Source organism: Polyodon spathula, chromosome 12, assembly GCF_017654505.1.
Source record: "Polyodon spathula isolate WHYD16114869_AA chromosome 12, ASM1765450v1, whole genome shotgun sequence".
Taxonomy (NCBI): Eukaryota; Metazoa; Chordata; class Actinopteri; order Acipenseriformes; family Polyodontidae; genus Polyodon; species Polyodon spathula.
In genome coordinates this window covers 45,101,139-45,126,814 of record NC_054545.1, presented here as the reverse complement: position 1 = coordinate 45,126,814, position 25,676 = coordinate 45,101,139, and the positions used below count along the sequence as shown (strand labels likewise).

At 42.4% G+C, this 25,676-nt stretch overlaps 1 protein-coding gene across 4 annotated transcripts in view; it reads left to right on the top strand.

Annotated features, from left to right (window-relative positions):
* Nucleotides 1-25,676, top strand: part of LOC121324067 (zinc finger protein 385D-like) — a 95,584-nt gene that overhangs the window by 61,789 nt on the left and 8,119 nt on the right. For 3 of the 4 annotated variants that reach the window (XM_041265509.1, XM_041265507.1, XM_041265511.1), the window contains 5 exons: nt 10,030-10,172; nt 14,032-14,142; nt 19,339-19,555; nt 23,713-24,021; nt 24,437-24,624. In XM_041265509.1, coding sequence (XP_041121443.1) covers nt 10,030-10,172; nt 14,032-14,142; nt 19,339-19,555; nt 23,713-24,021; nt 24,437-24,624 — 968 coding nt within the window. The remainder of the gene's footprint in view (nt 1-10,029; nt 10,173-14,031; nt 14,143-19,338; nt 19,556-23,712; nt 24,022-24,436; nt 24,625-25,676) is intronic. The other variant, XM_041265508.1, reaches the window with a different exon arrangement.

Below are 25,676 nucleotides of genomic sequence, written 5' to 3'. Positions count from 1 at the left end.
TTTGGTAAGATTCACAGTTACGGATTTTAAGTAGACCTTGCGTTTTCTTACTGAGGTGGGCCGAACAAACTGCATGTGAGAATTCTATAGCAAGTACTGCTCAAAGCCCCTGCAGTGTGAAACATATAGGAAGCTTTATCTGTTCACTGAAAAGGGTCCAAAATGACTTTGAGAAGCAGAGGCTGGGTGACATATGATAACTTCTAGGGTTATTAAACTTATCAGTAATTAGAAATGAAGTTACCAGCTTGGATGTTCTAAATATAGCAAAGATTGCTCAAAAAAGAAAAGATTTTTCTGTCATTTTTTTTTTTTTTTATCATTCCTATAAAATAAATCAGTTGTTTCACAAATTACCAAATGTACTGGCACGATTTTACCCATTAAAGTGCCATCGTCCTCATTTTTTTTTTTTAGTTAGCGTTTTTAACTGGCATCTACTTGTTTTTAATTGCCTCGTTAACTGGTATATTGCTGTGATGACTTTACTCTGATTTAGTTAACCGCCAAAGTCAAGTCTGCATGTAATGGCTCAAATTACACAAATACACCTTGTGTTGTGTGAATTATTCAAAGAAAAATGTCTTTGATAGTTAGGGGTTACGCGATATTAAGTGTATCCATCTATAATGACCCTTCTTCTCACGTACTTGTACATGTTGTATATCTAGTTGTTTTGGGCTACCTTAATATGAAAACATAAGAACATAAGAACATAAGAAAGTTTACAAACGAGAGGAGGCCATTCAGCCCATCTTGCTCGTTTGGTTGTTAGTAGCTTATTGATCACAGAATCTCATCAGGCAGCTTCTTGAAGGATCCCAGGGTGTCAGCTTCAACAACATTACTGGGGAGTTGGTTCCAGACCCTCACGAAACAAAGCAAGACTAGTGTAAGTTCTGCAGATACAGATCTAGTGGAACCTGGAGGCGATGGAATCGGAACAGGAGCTCGGAGCGGCTCAGAGATTCTACAGTGAGCTCTCGGAGAACGCCCTGCAGAGCGGGTCGAGTGTTCATCGCTCTCGGAGAACGCCCTGCAGAGCGGGTCGAGTGTTCATCGCTCTCGGAGAACGCCCTGCAGCGCAGGTCCAGTGTTCATAGCTCTCCATGAACGCCCTGCAGAGCAGGTCGAGTGTTCATCGCTCTCGGAGAACGCCCTGCAGAGCGGGTCGAGTGTTCATCGCTCTCGGAGAACGCCCTGCAGAGCGGGTCGAGTGTTCATCGCTCTCGGAGAACGCCCTGCAGAGCGGGTCGAGTGTTCATCGCTCTCGGAGAACGCCCTGCAGAGCGGGTCGAGTGTTCATCGCTCTCGGAGAACGCCCTGCAGAGCGGGTCGAGTGTTCATCGCTCTCGGAGAACGCCCTGCAGAGCGGGTCGAGTGTTCATCGCTCTCGGAGAACGCCCTGCAGAGCGGGTCGAGTGTTCATCGCTCTCGGAGAACGCCCTGCAGAGCGGGTCGAGTGTTCATCGCTCTCGGAGAACGCCCTGCAGAGCGGGTCGAGTGTTCATCGCTCTCGGAGAACGCCCTGCAGAGCGGGTCGAGTGTTCATCGCTCTCGGAGAACGCCCTGCAGAGCGGGTCGAGTGTTCATCGCTCTCGGAGAACGCCCTGCAGAGCGGGTCGAGTGTTCATCGCTCTCGGAGAACGCCCTGCAGAGCGGGTCGAGTGTTCATCGCTCTCGGAGAACGCCCTGCAGAGCGGGTCGAGTGTTCATCGCTCTCGGAGAACGCCCTGCAGAGCGGGTCGAGTGTTCATCGCTCTCGGAGAACGCCCTGCAGAAAGGGTCGAGTGTTCATCGCTCTCGGAGAACGCCCTGCAGAAAGGGTCGAGTGTTCATCGCTCTCGGAGAACGCCCTGCAGAGCGGGTCGAGTGTTCATCGCTCTCGGAGAACGCCCTGCAGAGCGGGTCGAGTGTTCATCGCTCTCGGAGAACGCCCTGCAGAAAGGGTCGAGTGTTCATCGCTCTCGGAGAACGCCCTGCAGAGCGGGTCGAGTGTTCATCGCTCTCGGAGAACGCCCTGCAGAGCGGGTCGAGTGTTCATCGCTCTCGGAGAACGCCCTGCAGAGCGGGTCGAGTGTTCATCGCTCTCGGAGAACGCCCTGCAGAGCGGGTCGAGTGTTCATCGCTTATTGACCCTTGCAATGCCATTTTGCACTTTTCAGTATGGAAGTGTGGTCTAATTGTTAAAGTCCAGGGCTTATAACCAGAAGGTCCCCAGTTCAAATCCCACCTCTGCCACTGACTGACTCACTGTCCTTGTGTCCACCTCCTTGTGCTCCTTCCAGTGGATGAGATGTTAAATCAATGCCCTGTTGTAAGTGACTCTGCATATAATGCACAGTTCACAGCCTGCCTCTGTAAAGTGCACTGTAATAGTGGTTTTAATTGCAATATGAGGAGTCCATATTCAGAACAATTACAAACTAACTGTATGTTTTGTGTAATATTTTTTTTTTTTTTGTATCAGTCAAATGCTGACTCATTCTGAAACTATTTCTCTACAATAAAATAAAACACACATCTGGATTGAATTCAAAAAATGTGACGAGCTAACACTAAATACAGTAGGTTTTCCTTAATTTTGTTGTGATGTTTGGGATATAAGGAGATAAAATAGCCCAGATGTTTTTTTCAATTTTGTTTATTTATGTGTATTCTCCGGTCTCCTCTTTGTACAGCGGCACCACGTACCGAGTTTGTGAGCGAAGTAATTGTTATGCGATGCATTTAGTATGCAGTGATGTAGCTGTGTGTTTAAATTAATATTACAGATTACTGCAACCCGACGTACTGTAAACTTTGTGAGACCTCGCACCCTGCATAGGCCTCCGCAGCTAGCCTGTCTGGAGCGATATATACCAGTATTCACCGCTAGTGGCCGCCACTTCTCGGCACAGCCTCTAATTCAGAGAACGGCTTGCTTCTTGTTTGGGGGGACAGGAAATGAAAAGAAAGGTAGTCGCTTCCAGCATGGCACAGCGGTGGTGTTTTATTTACCGGTCTTTCTTTCCGGAGTTTGTCTTTTTTTTTTGTTTTTACTATATTCTTGTGTAGCAAGATACTCACAGCAAAGAGCTACTTTAGTTGAAACGTCATAATAATAACTATCTGCATGAACAACGTACAAATATTTTAAAGCAGGTTACATTTTGCGTTTGTTGTGACATTCGTGCATATGGATGCTATGATTAAATATGAAAAATCTGCAACTCTGTTATTAAGTCATATTTGTATTAAACATTTCCCGAAAGTATTGTTATTCAGAGTTTTATGTAGAGACATGTTTTATTAGATTGAAAGATCAATACCAACAAATCGTTTTAAAAAATGCAGTACTCATTAAACAACACGGCGACAACATTTTTATTACTCTTTCCTTGTGTTAAACTAAGTTCTGTTACTGCAATGCGTTTTAACAAGTACAACGTATTTAAACAGACGCGTATAGCGCCTAGGCTAGTCAGTCCGTGCTGTGTATTTGAGACAGGACCAGCCTGTCAAGTACTGTACGAGACCGAGTTCAGGCATGGGGTACCACAGCATCCTGACCTAATTGATAGCTTATTTGAAAAGCTATAAGATTTAAGATAATTCCAGGCAACACATTATTTTTGTGTTTGTGTTACAGTTATTTGTTTAATTATCATACGTGCATCTAATACTGACATACATCACCATTTCACTTTTTATATATAGTCTGGAAAACAGTATGTGCATTTTTTCAGTGTAGCTAATGTCTTGACTCTAAATATTATAATATACAGAATACAGCCTTTTCCCAACCTATAAAAACTGAATAACTCACTTGGGTACTGTATATATTTATCGAAACATAACTGGAATTAATATATTAAGAATGCGATGTATTAAGAATGTGGTATCCATCCATGTTTTTAAGCACACGTCAAATTTTGCTTGGCAGCCCGCGTGTTGTTTAATAATTTGACCATGAAAGTGATGACCCAGTAAATAATATGTATTTTAAGCACATGTGTGGCATGTAAATGTCTGTTTTAAGATAGTGACAGAGGGCCACAATTATGTGCCAGAAATAGAGGTTAGGGGTTCCCTTTTTTCTGTTTTCTCTGTTTTGTTATTTATTTTTCTACTAAAATTCATAATTCATTGGCGGCGGTGTTGAATTTGTCACATCACCAGTAGTGAGTCACACTGCTAACGAGTCAGTTCCTTGCCTTTAGTAAACAACTGTATTCCTTTGCAAACCGTGCCACGTCTCTGTGTCTGATTGCTGTTTGAAAGAAACACTGCAGTTTTTACAATGGATGTGTTTTCTATGCTGTAGTCTTCGTTTTAAACTTCATCTAAAGGTGGCAAAAAAAAAAAAAAACAGCCATCCAGCTGTTTTATTTTCACCCTAGCAGCATCTCCCCACCCCCTCCAGCTCAGTTAGTGTTCATGGAATAACAGACTTCAGAGCCTTGATGAATGCGATAGCTGTTTTTAAGAGGGCATTTTCAGTTGAGTGTCGGTAAATAGCGTTTGGGGCTGCTGTCACCAGTTGTGCCGCCTCCTGGGAAAAAGCCAGCCGGGGAGGCTTCAGACTCCAACAAGCAGTGCAGGCGCTACTCCAACAAGCAGTGCAAGCGCTACTCCAACAAGCAGTGCAGGCGCTACTCCAACAAGCAGTGCAGGCGCTACTCCAACAAGCAGTGCAGGCGCTACTCCAACAAGCAGTGCAAGCGCTACTCCAACAAGCAGTGCAGGCGCTACTCCAACAAGCAGTGCAAGCGCTACTCCAACAAGCAGTGCAGGCGCTACTCCAACAAGCAGTGCAGGCGCTACTCCAACAAGCAGTGCAGGCGCTACTCCAACAAGCAGTGCAGGCGCTACTTCAACAAGCAGTGCAGGCACTACAACAAGCAGTACAAGCACTACTCCAACAAGCAGTGCAGGCGCTACTCCAACAAGCAGTGCAAGCGCTACTCCAACAAGCAGTGCAGGCGCTACTCCAACAAGCAGTGCAAGCGCTACTCCAACAAGCAGTGCAAGCGCTACTCCAACAAGCAGTGCAGGCGCTACTCCAACAAGCAGTGCAGGCGCTACTCCAACAAGCAGTGCAGGCGCTACTCCAACAAGCAGTGCAAGCGCTACTCCAACAAGCAGTGCAGGCGCTACTCCAACAAGCAGTGCAAGTGCTACTCCAACAAGCAGTGCAGGTGCTACTCCAACAAGCAGTGCAGGCGCTACTCCAACAAGCAGTGCAAGCGCTACTCCAACAAGCAGTGCAAGTGCTACTCCAACAAGCAGAGCAGGTGCTACTTCAACAAGCAGTGCAAGCACTACAACAAGCAGTACAAGCACTACTCCAACAAGCAGTGTAAGCACTACCCCAACAAGCAGTGCAAGCGCTACTCCAACAAGCAGTGCAGGCGCTGCTCCAACAAACAGTGCAAGCGCTGCTCCAACAAACAGTGCAAGCGCTACTTCAACAAGTAGTGCAGGCGCTACTCCAACAAGCAGTGCAGGCGCTACTCCAATAAGCAGTGCAGGCGCTACTTCAACAAGCAGTGCAAGCACTACAACAAGCAATACAAGCACTACTCCAATAAGCAGTGCAGGCGCTACTCCAACAAGCAGTGGAAGAAGGAGTTTCCCTGGCTGGAGTTTGACTACGGGCAGAAGCTCATGTTCTGCTTCATGTGCCGGCAGGATAATTTTCAGCGGCAAGTCCAACGCCACTTTTAGCTTGACTCGAGTTTATCCAGTTTCCCTGCAGTAGTATCAGTTATGATTTAATGGACCACCTCCTTACAATGGCTGTGTGCTTTTGATACTATGTAAACACTGACGCATACATTTGTGAATTAAATTACTGTATTTTTGTTTAATGTAGGAGGCAATTGGGAAAGTTCTCTGTGATGAAGATAGACGCACAGTAACTGATTCCCCTTTTATCGGGTTTATTGTGAATTAAATCATTGATGCTTTGGAAAACAAAAACCTTGTAGTGTTTGCCACTACAATGTCCCTGTATGATGGACAGACATCTGGAATATATTTGGGTAGCTTTGTGATGTCTGACAAAGGAGCTGCTGTGACCACAGCAAATAAAATAATTGTGCTGATGAACTGTTCCTATGTCCAAAGTAGTTTGGCTTGCAACGGATGGTTCATCTCTGATAGCTAACCAGAGAAGAGCCATTGAGGCCAAACTGTAGCCTGCATGCCTGCTTTTGAAACAGGTCCACTGTCTGCCTCGTAAAGGCTTGCTGGTTCTGGATGATTGTATCACAGGCGTGGACTATCTTAGGAATTACGAAGGCATCGTCAATGCTCTTTATAGGCTACTTCAGTTTAGAGGATGAGAATGATAGCTTACAGGAACTGCATGTGGTCCTTAAGTCATGTGAAATAGACCTCTGTCTGGCCATCAATGCTGTTGTGTTGTTCTGTATGTTATTTATCCAAATTATTGTACTATTAATATGCTAATAAAACGTAAGCACAGCAGTTTTTTTTTAGTTATCTTTTTCTGTATTTGCAGCATTTGTATTTTAAGAAAATGCAGGTTCTCTCCTGCGATATGTTCTCCAATATGTGAATAAATGCTTTGTTATTAACTGACTAAACAACTTTCGGGACACATAATTATGCATGCGTGACATCAGCCTAACTTGAATGTAAAGAAGGTATAAAAAGATCTGATGTTATGTACTTTGAGTGGACTCTCGCTGCTCTTATTTGTAATGTATGGTAATAGAGTAAGGCAGTTAAGCACCAGAGACCAATTAAAAGATAGGTATCGTGCAATAGTGTGATTCTGTGCAGTATCACTGGTATAGACAAGACTCAAGGTGAAAATAAGATCATTCGAAATGGAGGTTTGTGTCATTAGCAATGTTTAAAAGCAATTAGATTAATGTGCTTATTTATTTACTCCTTTTGAGATGTTTATTAAGCTGCTGAAATAATTTGAGTAGCAATGAAGCTATAGTTCTCACGCTTTAAATGTCATTATCCAAATATGCAGTCAATTACCCAAATTAGTGAACTAGCTAACTTATGTTTGGATTATTCGGGCTGCCATATATAAATATATAAAACTATGGTTTTCCAGCAAACAATAATGCTCATATTTTTTAAAAAGGTTTGAATTCCCAGCAGCATACAGCTAATGGCTAAAACAGTTTATTTATTTATTTATTTTAATATAGATTTCACAAATTAAAACCTTTTTTAGATTCTGTCGATTTGAAGAGTTGACCTGTTAACAAAACAGAAAGGCATCACAGTCCTCATAAGTGAAAGGCTTCACACAGCAGAATGGTACTGTTCAATCTCAAGCCTTAGAAGAACCAAGTACAGTGCTGGGCTCCTGTAAGAGGCTACAATGCAAAGGAATAAACTATCAGTACCGATTACCAGGGAAGTCCTATATAGTCCTGCAAAAAAACAGATATTGACAACCTACTAAAAGCTGACTAAATTGCAGGAACTAGACTAAGACAAAGCTTCAGTAGTTTTCTGCTCATTAAAGGTCATGAAAGCTACAGTTTGACGGTGCTTGCTTTGATCTGAGACTGGCCTTGCAGTCTTTTCAAACGCCATTTCAAAACTTAAATGGGATAGAGTCAGATTAAATCCAAAGATCGCCCTATCCAACGCGTCAGAGTCAGATTAAATCCAAAGATCGCTCTATCCAACGCGTCAGAGTCAGATTAAATCCAAAGATCGCTCTATCCAACGCATCAGAGTCAGATTAAATCCAAAGATCGCCCTATCCAACGCGTCAGAGTCAGATTAAATCCAAAGATCGCTCTATCCAACGCGTCAGAGTCAGATTAAATCCAAAGATCGCCCTATCCAACGCGACAGAGTCAGATTAAATCCAAAGATCGCCCTATCCAACGCGTCAGAGTCAGATTAAATCCAAAGATCGCCCTATCCAACGCGTCAGAGTCAAATTAAATCCAAAGATCGCCCTATCCAACGCGACAGAGTCAGATTAAATGCCTTTTCACATTCAATATAAATGTTATGCAAGTAGCTTTTTTTTTGCATGGGTTATAAATAGAGAATAATGCATTTAATGATTGTGCAATGCTGTAACCCCATGGAGAGAATTGCTTTTAATGCATTTAAGACAGAATCATTATTCGATGTTACGCTGTTTGTTTGGGAGGGGGGGGGGGGGGGGGGGGGGGGTGGGGGTTTGGGGACTTTTCAATTTTTTCAATGTGTTTTGCTTCAGTTGGACACTGTTTTTTTATTGAAAGGCTTTTCTTCTTCTGTACTGGCTAATGAGATTAAAAAAAAAAAAAAAACCTGTCTGCGTGAGGGTTATTCTCAGAGGTGGATCGCTATGTCAGTATGATGCCTCCACGTCTAAAGCCGAACCAGCTGGCAGTAAGACTTAGATTTATCCAGAATGGCCCAATTAGTGGTTCCTGACAGACTGCTAGATCCTACAATTAAACAGATTAAGACAAGCCAAATAAATGCACTTAAAAAAAAAATAAAAAAAAAATAAAATAACCCTAAACAGCACAGGTTTTACTTTATGATTTTTGCAAATGAATGAATGTTAACCTGAAGTTAAATAATGGTTATTTGATGGTAGTGTGCGGGCCAGTTAAGATGTCTAAAATATGCTCTCTTGATGAAGCTTAACGTAGTTAGGCAGGGGTTAATTAGTAAGCAAAAAAGGTACTGAATCTTATAATTAAGGAATTATGATAGCATTTTGGATTATATACCTAATGTACTGACCTTGATTTACAGCAGCTCCCATATTTACTTCAAGCTCACATCTGCGCGTGGATCTGGGTTTCGTGTCTTATTGCTGGTGTTGGTAGCTGCATGCCCACCTTTGCCCAGCCGTGTTTTAACATAATCATCAGGCTTGAACAATACCAGTCATTTCATCATTTTTAATTCTCGTCTGTCAGACAAAAAGGTCTGACCCCTGGTTAGGATAATATCAAGAGGTATGTCCTGTGAGATTACTGGTAGAGATTTGTCTCATAAGACATATCCTGTAAAATCTACATAGTCTAGCCAGTATAACATTCCATAAGCTGCAGCATGTGAAAAAAACAATCTTAAAAAAAAGGCAAACCCAACTACCATTCTGCATTCCCCTTCTCAACTGCCCTTTGTTCTGTGATATAAAGGAAGACTGCTTTTAGAATTGGACCCTTTTTGAGATGTTGATAATCTGACTGCTTTTGCATCACATCGCTGTGATAATTATGCGACGCATTCAAAACACAAATGCAAAGAAAGTGACAGAGAAACAGATCACAGAACGGCAGACGCAGGGACGCTGTCTGTTCTCAGTTGACCTCCCTAATACTTTAAGGTAAACACAACAACAACAACAAAAGGCATCCAGTATCCACTGCATTGACGGAATCCATTCACATTGGCAGTTACAAAACAGTGTCTTGGATTTTACTGAAGAATATGTGATTTTAATGCTCTTATGAGCTTTGTAGAGGAGCAACGGAGTGAGTAATGAAGTTGTGGCAGCTTGAAATAATGCGAGCTAGCCAGGAAAACTGCTTGCCTTGATGCTGCAGGGTCCCTGCTTCAGCTAACCTGACCTGTACGTGGAAGACTACGTGACATTATTATGATGCCGTTACAGCCAAGGGACGATGGGAGGGGGCTGCCGTCGGTACAATCGTACCACTGTGTTAACAAGTTCACATTTCGTATACCCTGATTGCATTGCAATGCTGTGGACTTAACAGAGGTAATCGATTGCAGTGCCACAGCAATGCAGTATCAGTGTCAGAACCAAGTATTGGTTTCAAATGCATTGCTCATGCTGTGCTGCTAATAGGATAACACACACTGGGGTTATAACGCTATCCCGCCTTTATAAAACAACACCCATCCATTTGCAGATACATGGAAAGCAATCTACAAAAGCGCTGAATAACGATGCCCGTTGCTATATATTTCCACTGTGTTTAAATGCCTGTAAACATGGGCTTTACTGTATTTTCTTACACAAGTCCCCATTACTATTCTAATAGTCTCCCCCCTGGTTGTTTTCAGGTTCCCAAGTTCAGAGCAACCCCCTGCTGGCTACTCTTCCGGTCCCAGGACGGTCTCTGCAGCCCCAGCTGGACCTCAAACACTTCCTTCCCTTCCGGCTCAATGGCTCGTCGCCTCTCAGCCTCTTCCCCAATTTCAGCACTGTGAGTATCTGCTGCCCTGCTATCAGGACTTTTAAAATCATGACACATAAACTGTTAGCATAGTCCAGCCTGATTTACCACTGTGAGCCATTGCTCAGCTATTCATAGCATAGACAGTGTGAAATAATCACGGTCAATAAACAGAACCTGATTTACCAAAAGTCTGGACACGCTCCCAATAGAAACACAAGAATTGTTCTACATTGTCTCTTGGAAGGCATTCAAGATTGTCAATCAGTGTTTTAGACATTTTAAAACAAGGTGACCTGAATTAATTCATAGTTTGTTTTTTTGGGTTTTTTTTTTTTTGGGGGGGGGGGGGGGGGGGTGTGTTTGGTTGACAGCCTAGTAACTAAAAAAAAACATAAAACAACCATATGATATAGGGTGGGAAGGCAGGCTGTACTTTGGCACAGTCCTTTGAAAATGGTTTCTTTGCCACTCTACTGTACAGATGTCTGCTCTAATGATCTGTAAAATATTGTACTGAGGTGTCCTGTTTTATTTTGCCACTCACATAAACAACGATGTTGCAATAAATACATTTTAGAACAAAACGCACAGCAGACGACAGGCAGGGAAGGGAACAGGGAAGGTTTTTCGGTAAATGCCCATGTGTTTGCTGTTCAAATGTGTTTCACAGCTGTGTCACGTCCCCTATTGAAACGGGGAGGTACCTGGCATTGGGTTTTTAAAATGGGCCATCTGCCCTCAAAAGCTGAAACATACCCGTTATGCAAACGGTAGAGGAAAACAAAAGTGCTTGACCTGCTCCTTCTCATTTAAAAGAAATGTTCCTGGAACTTCTCTCTAGTGGATAATGCTGAACATTTTTAACAGTTCCTCTTCCGATAAGTAAGGGTGAGCTTGCCGATATAGCCTTCTACAGTGTGTTGAACTTGTCATGCAAATATTATCTGATACAATAATAACAGTTACAGCAGTATCGGGAACACTGTGCAATCATTTTTGGGGGAGCCCTTACCTCTTAACGCAGAGATTTTTAATATACGATTGTGGCAAAGTGGTGAATACGTGCAGGTGAGTGCAGAGCAGAGCGGATTAATGACACAGATGAATGATTTACAGGTGCGAGGGTGTTTATTAAATGATTGTAATGTCCAGAGCCTTTTAGCTAACTTGCAAACAATAATAGTGTTGGAAGTGGTACAGCGGCGTGTATCGCTTCTGATTTATGATCCAACGGGTTTGACCCGTAACCCAAAGTCCAGTTCTTTCACCCTCACAAAACACAAAACACAGACACAATTCCGACAGTGTGTGATTTTAGTGCTAGTGGTGCAAAAAGACAGTTCCTGTAGTGGGAAGGTGAGTGGTGATATCCGGGTTTTACACTGGCCTGTGGCTGCAGCTCCGGACCGTGCTCAGTATTCTTGGTGAGAAACGACACACAAGACAAACAGTGTTATTATACAGATAAGCAGAACACTCACAGTTTTTAGAACACACAAGACAGGCTCCTTCTATGTTATTTGGCTTAACCATATGCAAAGGAACAGATCGCTGAAGCTATGCCCCCCTATTTATACCCTCGCCCATGACCCCTAGGTTAACGAGCGCATCCACTCCTCCAATCCTCAGATGCCACGCCGTCTACCGTCTGGGTCAGTGAGCTTGGGTGCAGTAGCTCAGCCCCTTTCCTAAATGGCTGACTTCCACCTACCCTACGGAATAAATTGTCTTGCCATTTGCTATAGGTTACTCTGTTCCTTCTTTCTAGTGCCCTCACCGGTCGGGAAGGAGATCTAACACCAAGCGTCATTCGATCTCTGTCACAACGATCCACGCAGATTAAGATGATTTAACCTATGTAGGGTGCAGTCCGTCCGCACGAGAACTTCAAAACGTTCATATATCCAAAGGTATTCCAATGATATTGTTCACACTCGAAGGTAGAACAGCCTATACTTTATCTGGCCTTTCTGCGCAATTGCATAAAACGACAAGCCAGCGAGACGTTCCTTCAACACTGTCTTTTACTTTTTAAAAGCAAAACAAATCCTAGATTGTTTTGAGCTTATTTAAAGACTTGCTTTGCTGCTTTCTGAAGCCGGGGAGGTTGAGTGGGAGCACATTCGTTGAGTAATCGCTCCGGATAGACCGTGCCACTGCCGCCACCGCATTATCTCAATGAGAATTCAAGAGTATCTGCTAAATCACTTAATTAAGCACTTCGCAGTCAGCAGACCAGACTCGTCCCATCTTTAAGAGACTCTACAAAAGTATTAATTGAAGTTTTGTGAGGTTGTGAAGTTTTGTGAGGGTCTGGAATCAACTCCCCAGTAATGTTGTTGAAGCTGACACCCTGGGATCCTTCAAGAAGCTGCTTGATGAGATTTTGGGATCAATAAGCTACTAACAACCAAACGAGCAAGATAGGCCGAATGGCCTCCTCTCGTTTGTAAACTTTCTTATGTTCTTATGTTCTTATGAAGTGTGCGTGCGTGCGTGCGTGCGTGCGCGTGTGTGTGCCTGCGTGCGCGTGCGTGCGTGCGTGCGTGCCTGCATGCATGTGCGTGTGTGCCTGCGTGCGTGCGTGCGTGCGTGTGTGCGTGTGTGCCTGCGTGCGTGCGTGTGACAGAGTGCGTGTCGGCCCACTGTCTTAACATCTGCTCTTGAGTTCCTGGGTGTAGAAGAGGAAGCTGAACTGTATTTCATACCTGTTTCAAATCCACTGCTGTTGCTGCAAATACTATAATCTGGTTGTTCAGCTTTAATTACAGGGATGGAAATAAGACTCCTATTACACAGCAGTTTCACCCATTCCAGGTTTTAATACATGCTTTATTAACCACAGTATACAGGTAGTGTCTTATCAAACTCATAGTAAAACCAGGAATGGAGTCTTATTTCCATCCCTATAATTATAACTGAATCCCAAACCAGTTTCTCTCAATGCCTTTACCACCCATTTAGCCAATCAGCATAGACAGCGTTTGATGAGCAGGGGGTGCAGTGTGATAGCTTTTATTTATTGGGATCATCATGTATGCGAATGGATCTCAGGCTCCAAACACTCTGTAAATGAACCCTGCAGTGCTGCTGCAACAGGTGGCTGTGATTAGGATGCCTGCTGGTGCTTTCTTTGCTGTCCAGGGGCCTTTCATTAGTGTGCTGGATTGGTGAATCAAGCCTTGTACAGAAACAGGTCCACCATTAATCACCTCATATTTCCATCCGGATCACCTGTGGAATAGATTTCAGGGGCCTGATAATGACTGTGTTGTCCCGAAGTGTGCCTAGAAGATGAATGCATCTGTCTGCGGAACTAAATACCTTCCCATAAAAACTATAATCACCTCCCAAACCCAGAGCTTTGCTGACAGAATGGTCTATGATAAGAGAATTCACATCTGCATGAAGAAAGGCCACGTTTATAGATTTATAAGGGACGCTTCCACTGGACAAAGGGTGTATTTTGAACTAATAACTGTATACAGTTAAACATGGGTAGAGGCTGGCTTAGCAGGCTACTTTCTTTTTAGTGTTTTGAAAATGGATGAGTATTTGTTGGATTTTGAACATTAATAAAAAAAGAAACTATGTCACAATTGCAATTGGTTTGATCAGGAGAACAGAAAGGAGCACTATTTCTGAGCAATGAAGATGAATTTAGTGAAGTCATTAATTACAATTGAACAATAAATAAGAACTACCCACAGTGCTTTAAATAATTAAACACAATGTACTATAATTCAGCCATAGCTCAGATCCTGGTTCCTAAAAAGACTGTGGAGCCCTGCTACTCGCTAGAGAGAGAGAGAGAGAGAGAGAGAGGCAGATAAACGAGCAGAGTTTCTGAGTTGGAACGTTAAACTCAGCGCTTCCTCCCACACAGATGGATCCTGTGCAGAAGGCAGTGATCAATCACACTTTCGGCGTTCCGCAGCCTCTGAAGAAGAAGCAGATCATCTCCTGCAACATCTGCCGTCTGAGATTCAACTCCACGGTGAGCCCGGCTAACTTTTGCATGGGAAGTCAGGGGGGCGGGGACTTGGGTTCAACCATCTCTTTGATCTGTTTCATTCCATTGGATTCAATAAAAAATAACATAAAACACAGCGAGTCATTTCCCCCGCGTGACACCTTTCAATCTGCCTTTCCAGTGGCGTTTTCAAACAGTAAACTTGTTAACATTGCCTTTTGGCGTGTTCAGGGTGTAACAGGACAGAGACACAACACTGCCCGTTACACAGAGAAAGACAGAGAAATAACGTAGATCATGAAGCGGCGCTGTGCATTTTGATTGAATCCATCCATTACCATTTAATCTTCAGACAGTATGGATCGATGGACCAGTCAGCTATATAAGCAAGAGGCTGGAGAAGAGAGGGCTGCCTTTCAGTATTGAGCAGTTGAAATGGATCTGTGGAAAAGAGTGACAATAGATACCCCCCCCCCCATTCAAAAAGCTTCCCTTGCTGTGCAAAACCATCTGCAATAAACAAAAGGAGACCACACCAAATAATAATGCAGATTCACTGAATGGGTGTTTCGTACTTATTTAAAAGATTCCTGTATTTATTTGTGTCCTAACCCTAGTAGTCTACATTCATAAGGCATGTTTATGTTCGTGCCTAATGAAGATATCTGATTCGCATGCCTCAGTGCAGCCCGTTATTGCTGAACTGCTCTTTGGGGCTAGAGGGTAAAAGAATATTAATCTGTTCATTGATTGTGGTGTCTTTATTAAATGGTCTTGTAACAGGGAAGTCATTTGCTTGTTTTCGGAAGCCGCGGGGGGCGTAAACGAGAAGAGTGTACAAACGAGAAAAAATATACATTTGTATAAAGAATTTTGAAAGCTCGCTACGCACTGCCTGCGAGGTGCAATGCTAATGTGATGTCAGGATGTGTTGCTTAATCTGCGATATTTATTTTCTCTTGACTCACCCTGTTTTCACTGACCTGGGTCTGTGCTTCAAGGCTGGGTTTGCAAAGCGCCAGTTGCAGGAGCAGAAAGTAAGCCAGGGACCAGTAAATCTTGTTCTAGTAGTTCTAAGGTTATAAATTAAATTGTCTTACCTCTTGTTTGCATTACTAACATTATTACCCTGCTCCACCCATTTTTTTCTTTCTCTTCTTTTGCTTGTATTTTTTAATTGAATTTGTATAATGCAAGGTCCCAGAATGGCTCACAATTGTTGGTATTTAGAGAGTAGGTTCCACACCTTGAATTCATTGAGCCACCATTACCAGCCTGCTTTTCCAAATAACAGATGCAAACGTTACACTGCTTGTCTAGTGAACGTGGCGAAGGGAAGTCTCCACCAGAGAAAGTACACTCCTAAGAAAGATTTTTCTAATGTGCATTGAATACTGCTATAGAAACCTGATGATTTGAAAGATCCTACAGCACTACACTTAAAATTGTCTGGGACTAGATCCATAGCTTTTTGTTCTGCTTTTTTTGCAAAGCAGATCCTTGTGTTGCATGCATATTGAGTATTGAATACCGTGTGTTTAAGATACCAGTAAAAACAAACCGTTTTGTTCTAATAAAGCTTTCTGACATTACCTTTGAAACTAATTAAGGATCAATGCAGTTCGCATTGACATCTCTGTCTCTCTCACTCTGCATCTCTAAATATTTTTATTAAGCGTTGTCATCGCTAAAGTAGGCTGGAATTGCTTTTTTTTTCTCACAAATTCAATTCATTTTAGCCTTAGTTATACTGTGAGTTATGTTATTGCCTATTTGCATTTATATGGCAGGGAGTGAAATTTGTAGAATTCTAATGAGACTTTGCTTTGATGGTAACTTGGAGGTCACTTTATCAGAGCTAAGCAGAGGACCAGACTCCAGTCTGATGCTCTAAATTAAAACAAAAAACAAAAACAAGAGTTTATAAATTGTAGTTTGGGTCATTAATGCCTAATGGAGTTTCGTGATGTGGTTCGTCTTGTAAGAAATGTTTTCTCCCAGCAATTGCACACAAAGGGTTTCTAATGAAGAATTCAGTCTAGAGGCAGGTAGAATGAATGAGGGAACTGGTACTCAGTATGACGGTCCTGCAGTAAGCAAACTGAAAATGATTTTTTTCTTTTCATATTGGCATGCACACGCTCACTGGCAGACACAAAACCCTACCTAACCTGATTATTACAGTGCAAACCTGTTTGCATCCGTCCCGTTTTGTGAAAGTAAAATTGATTATTGTACCCTATCCATGCTCCATAAATAAAACGCAATTACATTTCCAACATGTGTTAATTGTTCTTTTTGTACTCAGTGCAAATTGGGCTATTTCTAGCTGGGGAAAAAAACTAATTAGTTTGATGCGTTCACTGGATTGACAAAAGGGTACTTATTTTTCTTTTTTAAAGTTCATAAGTCTCTTGTTTTTGCTGCCGGCATGTTTTGCAACTTTTTGCTTTTTAGTAAATAATCATAGGGTGAATGGATGCCCTGAGCTACGAGAGATAGATCTCAGTGAGACAGACAAATGGCACCAAAGATGCTGTCACAGTGTTGTCTATCTGCTAAATAATTATTGCTCTGTGCCATTTATTGTTAGCGCTGCATTCTTTAGCAGGAGCTGGAGGGCTGCAATCTGGTTTTGGAATAAGCCATGCAGAGCAAACCTAATTACAATTGCATTATCTCCAGAACAACTTGAGGACAGTTTCTGAAGTTTATTTCTATGTCACTGTGTGAATTAAAAAAATAATAATCTCTAACAGTGCTCAGGAATGTGTCTGCAGTGTATTTCCTTCTGTCTGTAAAAAACAAAAAAATAAAAAAAACAGGGAGGTTGCAACATTAACGATTTAAAAACAACTACTGAGATCCTCCATTTATTATAATAGACCACGTTTATAGCTTGTTATCCAGACGTGGCGGAGCAGGGTTTTTTTTTTTAGCACTTAGTTGTAATTGCGATGAGCATGAATAAAATTACTGATTGAATCCTAATGGAAGTAGCTCTTTTAAAAGGCTTTTAGTTGCTAAACCGTTTGTTTGTTTTGATGGCTTAGTTATAAATGGGGGTGAACAGAGGGGTCAAGGAAGATCTCTAAAATGAAGCAGAGTGTTCAGATGACAGCGTTCTCCGAAAGAAGGTTTGGGCTGCTTATTAATAATACTGACTGAGAACAAGTCAAAGCCAGCTACCAAATACAGTGTTCTTGCCCATTCTAGTGTCACGTATTTAAAAGGTTTGGAGATAAAGGACAGCGTTGCTGCAAAGCGCAAACACAGAGTAAGGCTGTAAGGTATCTCTCCTCGTGCTCGCGTCCCTTATCAGGCTTCTGCAGCCCTCCCTCCGCTGCCATGGTTTTATTGTTCTTCATCACCGAGAGCGGTGCTTCTGAATGTAAATCACGTGTAGCCAGCCAATGGTTTGATAATGGGAGACACGTCCCTTAAGAATTTACATCAGCGATTCATTGTGCGTCGTGATAAATTCTCCACCCGAAGGCATATTATATTCCCGAGGCTGTGTCCGTTGCATTGTGGCAAAGTCTCATGTACAGCAGTATTATTTCTTTTTGTTTATGCATTTGTTTTGAATTTTTTTTTTTTTTTTAAATGTATTTCATTTTTTTTCTTTCTGTTTTGTTTCGTCCCGCCCTGCAACAAACAGGACAATATTTTATCGTCTCTCTGTTAATTACATAACAGTCTTGAATTATATCACATTTGACGTCACGAAGCTGCATGGAAATGTATTTCAGTTTAAAGTCTGGGTCATTTTTATTTGCTCTTCTGTTGCTGGGAGGCTTCTGGGCTTTGTTTTTTTTTTTTTTTTTTTTTTTTTTTAATCACAGAACTGGAAATTTTCCTCAGGCTGGTATTCAATACTGCAAATAATAATAAAGAGACGGGGTTGGGGCTGAAATGGGTGCTGTCGTCGTGGATCATTGCTACCGTGGCAACAGTTATGATGACTGACAATACCCGAAAAGATGATGCTGTATTTCAAAAGGGATCCTTTTTTTCCCTCTAATTTCTTGTATCATTGATTATACAACAAACATTGAGAAATCTAGCATTTGATTAGCTTTTCGTATTTGGTGGTACTGAGTGACCATCTCTCTCTGTTGTATTCAGACCCAGCAATATAACGGCAGGCAAATTGCACTCTTCCAAAAGAGGGTATGTTGCTGAGAAACCCGGGGTTTTGTTCTGACCTTGTTTTGTTGTTTAAATGGCCTTGTTGCGCACTGTCCCTTTACCAAATGAGATTCCATGTCAACTGCGGCACACTGCAGGGGCCCTGGACTTGCAGTGGTAGCACAACGATTGCAGCTTGTGCACGCAGCCGACGATGAGCCCTTGCTTGCACAGAACCTCACGTGGTAACATGTTTTACATTCTGACACAGCAGTGACAACAGACCAGGCCAGCATGTGAGCATTCAGCAAAAACTAAATGTGGACACTTTCTGAGTTCATAGCGGGCAACTGGCACAAGGAATTTGCATTTCCGTGCATTAACCAAAACGTTAATCTTATTTATTTATTTTACCAAATCTCGTTACCATGGTTGCCTGTGCTTTTTTATAATTTTCTCAGTTTGCTAAACGATGCTTTTGCAATTATTATTATTATTATTATTATTATTATTATTATTATTATTATTATTATTATTATTATTATACCAAGGTGCAATGCAGTGGATCACAATGGTAATAACTAATAAACCGTAACACAGCAGTAGGGTACCGCATCCCAGAGTACATCGCTGCAGAACGAAGGCACCCACAGAGTACCTCACACAGGGCAGTGCTGCATGCATACCTTGTAATTTCCATAAGTCTTCATTGACCCTCAACGCCCCTACCACGTGATCATAATACCCCACGAACCTTAGGGTTAGGGTTAGGCAATTGTTATGAAATAAACTTTGTTTTAGTACCTAAATTTATCACCCTTATCATGTGATCGGGGTTATGAGTTGCGCACGCAACACTACCCTGTGGGAGCTGTGCTGTGGGAGCCTTCGCCCTGCAGCAATACCCCTCTCACCACACATGCTACATCCAGGAGAATGTTTGGTTGAATTGTAGACTTTGCATGAACATCAAGACATGACTGAACATGTTACAGATGCCCATGTCGATGACATGTCCTTTTGCGGAGGGAGGGAGTTGCGCATTGAGACGTTGCGTTGCTACATTGTAACCTCTGTTTGTTCCCGCAGAACCAAGCGGAGGCGCACTACAAAGGCCACAAGCACACTCGGAAACTCAAAGGCATAGAAGCACAGAAACACAAGCAGAAGAGTCTCGGGGCCGTGGTGTCAGCAGCAAGGAAGAGAGACAGGGGGTTGGACAGGGGGAGGGGGAGCACGCCCCTCTCCGCCATCGCTGAGCCCCTGCCAGCGCTCATGGATACCAGCCTGCAGGAGGAGAGCGAGAGTGGGTATTCACAAACCGGGCACATTTACTCCAGCCACAAAACAAAACTGGAAACAAGCAACCGAGAAATGTTTGTTTGTTTGTTTGTTTGTTTCTCGTTTTGGAACAGATAGAGAGGAAAATGATCAGGGTGTTGTTTATTGACGTTGATGTTTCAAAAAAGCAAACAGCTTAATATAATTCACATTTTCTAACTTTAGTGAATTAAAGACTGGAGGAGTAAACGTTTTTAAATTAAATCCTACGTTATAATCAGATGTCAGAAATCAACCAATCACAGTGAAGTACTTGCCAAAATTCCAGTACAGTACCTCTTCTCCTGTGTGTACAGATGTCATGCCAGGTGTAGAACACCACACTGGGGCAGTCAGTCCTCACATTCAGCCATTTCCTTTACACTAAGGAAGCAGCTGTAACTTTTAGATTAATGGCTTGGCCGGTGACTGCAGCCGCTCAAGCCAAGAGAGATTGAAAGAGAAAAAAAAACATCAATGTATAGAAATGGCTTTGTTAGTTAACTGTGTGAGACATATTGATCCACGCCATGACTCGCTGGGTAATTTATTGCTGTTATCTTTCTCAGTTCCATTTCTGTTTGTTTCCTTCCAGACAAGCAGACTCCTATTGAGGATATAATCCCTTGAGGTGTTTTCAAGTGTTTTTTTTTCTCTTCAGTCTTTACGACTGGCGACAGCATAGAAGGCAATGCCACAAACAAAAAAAAAAATCCAATCAAGCCACTTCATTGTAGTTGTTCTCGCCATGGTAACCTCATAAAAGAAACTGTTCGGGCACCTTCTGGACAGCACAGATATTTCACAGCGCTGTTCTATACCTGCCCACAAGAGGCACTGCGACAGCCACCGACTGATCACCAGTTCTGGAGGCGACTGATTTCATGGGAAAGAATGAATTAAAAAAGAAATGAAAGAGATAGGACTGTTGTTTCATGTTTAGACAAGAGACAGATAGCGCGTGGGGGAGCTCGCAATGCCCAAGACTTCATTGGACAGTCCGCGCTGTAGCCAGAGGAAAGAGAAGCGGGGATATCTGACCTAACAGCAGCCGGGCCCTGTTTGCTTGCCGCTGGGTGACAGATGAACTGATGTATCTGGGGGTGTCACTTTAATAATATCTGCTACTCCTGAGCAGAAATCAAACAAAATACGGCTTCTGTGCTTTTTGACGTCTGAGAAGTATCCACTAAACCTAGCTAACATCATTTGATTGTCTTTGTCTTTTTGCATAATTTATTTTGCATTCCACATTTTCAAGGAATAGCCACGAATCCTGTTTAGTTTTTACAGTTATTTTAAAAGGAATAATTGCACCACTGAGATTTAATTTTGTTATGCACTACCTCCTGCTTTTGTGGGGTTGCCTGTGCCCCTGTAACTTGCCCCCTTTTTAAGGAAGGCATCGTGGGATTTCATTACACCTTCCCAGGACTCTTAAGTGGCAGCACCACGAATTGCAGTAGACACACGATATAAACTGGCTGTCAATACTATCGTAATAATATTATCAATGTTTCCTATTGGATGATTACTGGATGTCTAAGAGAGTTTAAACTTTTATCAACCCACCTTCCGTTCGGAGGTCCTGTTTTTTGTACCTTATACGTTGCACATAACATGAAGAGGGTCAGGGTTAGGGAAGGGCAATTATATTTTAGTCTAGTGCATGTATTATTCACCATCAACATGGCTTGTGAACTAACCAAATGAATGAAGTATTGTTATATTGTGCAACTCAATGTAATGCACATCTGCAGTAATTAATTGGAAATTGGGTACAAAGTTACACTACATGAATATATTATAAAATAACAAGGTTATTGATGTATAAATATATTCCAGTGACCGCAATGGTCCGGATAGTCTACTCCTACACAGAGAAAGCAATGGAATCAGCAGCACTGCCACCCAAGCACTATTGCTATTACAAAAAGAAGAAGAAGAAAAAAAGAAAAGTCTGTGAAGGAAAGCATCTGGGAAGAGCTTTCTCATCTAATTCTGTTTCATTTCAAATGCTGTAGTGAAACGCATCCACAAACACTGCAGAGAGGGAGGGAGAGAAGCAATAGCTTGTTTTGTGTTTCAGATACAGGCTGGGGAATAATCCTTAATAAACCTGCTTGTGCAAATCTCCCAATGTGAAACTGAAATGCACCAGAGCAAGCAAGTCACAGTGTTGGACGGTGTAGCGATGTGATGTGATCATGCACAGAATTAAATTTGTATGAAACAAGCTCTGCTTGTCCTGCATTTCAATCATGTTAAGCGAACAACCTACAGCAGGGTTTGCATTCACAATGACAACCGACTGTACCAGCGATTGGACATTGTGAAACCAAACTGGCACACTCTGTGAAGTTCACCTTGGTCAGTTTAGCATGAGGATTTTGCATTGCCATGCATTAACCAAAATGTACCTCCTTCGTCTTTCGCCGGATCTTGTTGCCCTGCATTCTCTCAGTTCGCTATGCAAGTCTGCCATTATTTTTACCAAGGTGTACTGCAGTGACTTTAACGTGTGCAGATTTTAAATGATCCCGAAGCAATCATTTCTACAGCAAGCATTACATTGGATATCAACGCACTTGAAAACAAATGGGTCTTTTATGCCGCCACAATAAACACACGCTAATCGCAGCTCTTCAGAGCAGTTGCATACATTTTAAGCAGTGCTAAGATTAAGGGTTTAATTAAAAGTTGATGTTGCTTACTCTCAAGGCTACCTGGTTTTGGTTTACTTGTGCCTCTTGCATTATTCATTCTGTTACTAACTGAACTCCTGACGAAAGTGTTGTTACCAGTCGGTCTCCAAGTCAGCACAAACTTCGACATTTGGTCTCCATTTACAGGACACCTTTTTTATTTAAGAGGCCACATATTTAGCAGTAATTCCTTGGAAGTTTATAAACACTACATTACATCCCCTAACCCCCCCCCCCCCTTGCATTCATTCATAACCTCTCGTCTTGATTACTGCAATTGCTTGTTTGTTGGTATAAACTTTAAAAAGGCTTCAGCCTGTAAGGAACGCAGCTGCTAGATTGTTTCTCACACTTTCTCAGCACATTACCCCAGTGCTTACATTGGTTACCAGTGAGTTACCAAATTCATTTTAAAAGTTGCCGTAATAACTTATAAGATCCTTCATGGATTACTGCCTTCCGATCTCCAAGAACTACTAACTGTATATTCCTGATCATTCCTGGGATGTCATGGTGTGAAAGGCGCTATATAAAATACATTGGTGTAAATATATTACAATAACCACAATGGTCTACTCACCCATTAACTATAATAACATAGAAAACACAGAGAAAGCAGCCAACTGCATTGCCATCCAAGCGCTTGCTGCAGGCGGTAATTCTTAGATAGTAAATTAGGTACGCTTGTCAGGTATGATGGGACTCTTTCTTTGTGATATTTGTCTGCAGAGCAGAACCTTTTCTGCGCATCAGAGGTGACCTGGGGGCTGCAACATCTTTGTTCAATTATTTGAGGGATTGGCTGCGATGCAGAATTTGAAATTTTCATTTACATTTACATCGTATAAGAAACCCATGAGATCAGATATCTCATTTAAAAGGATTATGCTCTCGGGCAGTGCCAGTGGATAGCGCACTTTCAACGAAAGATATAAAAAAAGGGGTAAAATAACATGCCAGGCATCAGGCTTCAACCCAAATGAATGCTTTTCTCCAGGTATAAGGAGCCTGAAATGCAATGTTTAAAAGAGACCCGTTGTGTCCTTCTTGTCTCCGAGAAGCTGCCTGCCCAGGTGTTGATCTGGGGGATCTGATGCAAGACCAGAGGACGCTCCCAGGAACCTTCACTTCTCCTGACCTGTGTGGGGAATTTGTATGGAAAGGGCAAAATTGGACACTCAAAATTGAGAAGAAATTCAGGGGTCAAATAATTGGGCACTCTAAATTTTAAATAAAAAACAACTAAGGTAATTCCAGCAGTAAACAAATCCAATATAATAAGTATATCTATACACGTTTTCACTTCTGTATAAGACAGCTATTTAATTGGCTCCACTATTGGCAGTGTTTCCCATAAATTAGTGCTGGAGTTAAATAAATAAACAGGCATTGCCATGCCGCTGCACCCAGCCTCATACCCGTGTTTGTTTGTTCTCAGGTCTACAAGCATGCCAGGAGGAGAAGGGAGAGGAGAGCCAGGTCTCCAAGGTCTCCTCCCTGGAGCTGCCTCGCAGCATCTCCCCTCTAGTGTCCCCAGCCTCCGAGCTGTCAGAGAGCATTTCCGAGGGCAGCATCACATTCCCCATTGATCCCGGCTTCGAGGTGGGGGGCACAGAGACCAAACCCGGAGAGGACTCCCCCAGTGAGGGGGTGGATAAAGATCCCAAGAAGATCAAGCAGCACCTCCACTGCCCCGTTTGCAAAGTGACTGTCAACTCTACATTGCAGCTTGAGGCACACAACAGTGGTATGCATGTCCAATTATAACACTGCCGCATTCCAAACTATATAGCCAAATAGTCAAGACTGCCAGACTATAATCATTTCCTCTTGTGTTTTCGTCACAAACACTGTTGTATTTTTATAGGGCTAGCGTTTTAAACATCTTGCACTGGCTCTTCTGCAGGGTGCACATGGAAGGGAAGACTTTTAAAAGTTTGCTGTGGTATACCTTAGTAAAAGCTTAGTGAAAGCATGGTCAAGAACAGGCAAGCTTGGTAAATCACAACGCAGTATAACAAAGCATGGTTAAAGATGACAGGGCTTTGTACAAGTATGGCAAACTGCTCAATTTGCCATGCTAAAAATACAGTATTTAACTTCAATTGAAAGTTCTTGCTATAAAGTTATATATGGAGTTTTAATAAAGGTTTTACTTGAAGGGGCCAAACATAAATCTATGCTGGAGGGGCAGGGCAGCCAGTCCGGGAAGAGGATCAAAGTGCTCTTGCCTCGGGCCGCCTGCAAAACCAAACAGATCGGCAACAAGGGCAGCGTGGGCATCCAGAAGAAAGCCTTCCACTGCGAGGTGTGCGAGATCTACCTCAACTCAGACACTCAGCTCAAGCAGGTCAGTGTAGGGGGAGGCAGGGTTGTGGGGTAATGCACCAGCCGCAAACACTCCCGGCGATCTGGGTTCAAATCCAGATTACGTTGCTTTTATAAAGCTAAGAAGTCTAAAAATGTGTTTTTCAAGGTCTTTATATACAGCTGAGTTCACATGGGGGGGTGGGGGGTGGGGGGTGGAATATATGTTGGTGATATGTGGTTATTATACAACGTTTGTTTAATTCAGCTGGCACCTTTTCAGTCGTGAACTCGCTGTATCAGAGGACGGGTATTTCACAGCGACTCGACGACAGTAAGATTGCAGTGTTCGAATAGACGATTATAGTGTTGAGACCACAGACATCGGAAATCACGATTGAGAAATTTTACAATGAAAAGAAAAAATATAAATAGTTCTTTACTACCGGGCTCTGCTTTCTCCGCTCCCCTTGAGATCGGCCACAATGCGTTTCCGCTGGGTCCCAGCTGACATTTATACTGACTAGTGATTATATGAATACATTATCGAGAAATGCAAGTTATAGCACTGCTGCAATGTGAAGGGGGACATTTCTTCATTGTTGACATGCCCCCCATGTAAATTATGTTAGTACAGATGGGGGCTGCTTTGGGTTGGCCTGTGTTAGGATTGCTTGATTAATGGGATAATTGCCTTCTTATTTTCAGTGAGGCTATGGTGCAGCTGAACGAGCTGACATCATAGAGTGATGACCAGGGCTTTAGTGGCACTGCATGTATAAATTGACACTTCGCTGGTCTTCTCCCAGCACATTTCTAATCCTCAATTTAAATTGGTTTGGATAAGCTAATCAAGCATGGTTTAAAAAAAAAAAACACACACACACACACACTAAAAAAAAAAAAAAAAAAAAAAAAAAAAAACCCAAAACGATTTTTATTGCAGAGATGATAAGGTAACGGCGGGTTTATAGCTAATTACAGAGTTTAATTAACATGACAATTCCTCTAACTGCACTGCCAGTGATGCGAGGGCTGTGCTGCCCCGTAGCTTCCCAGCGAATCAGCTTCATACTTTTTTTTTTTTGTGCTGAT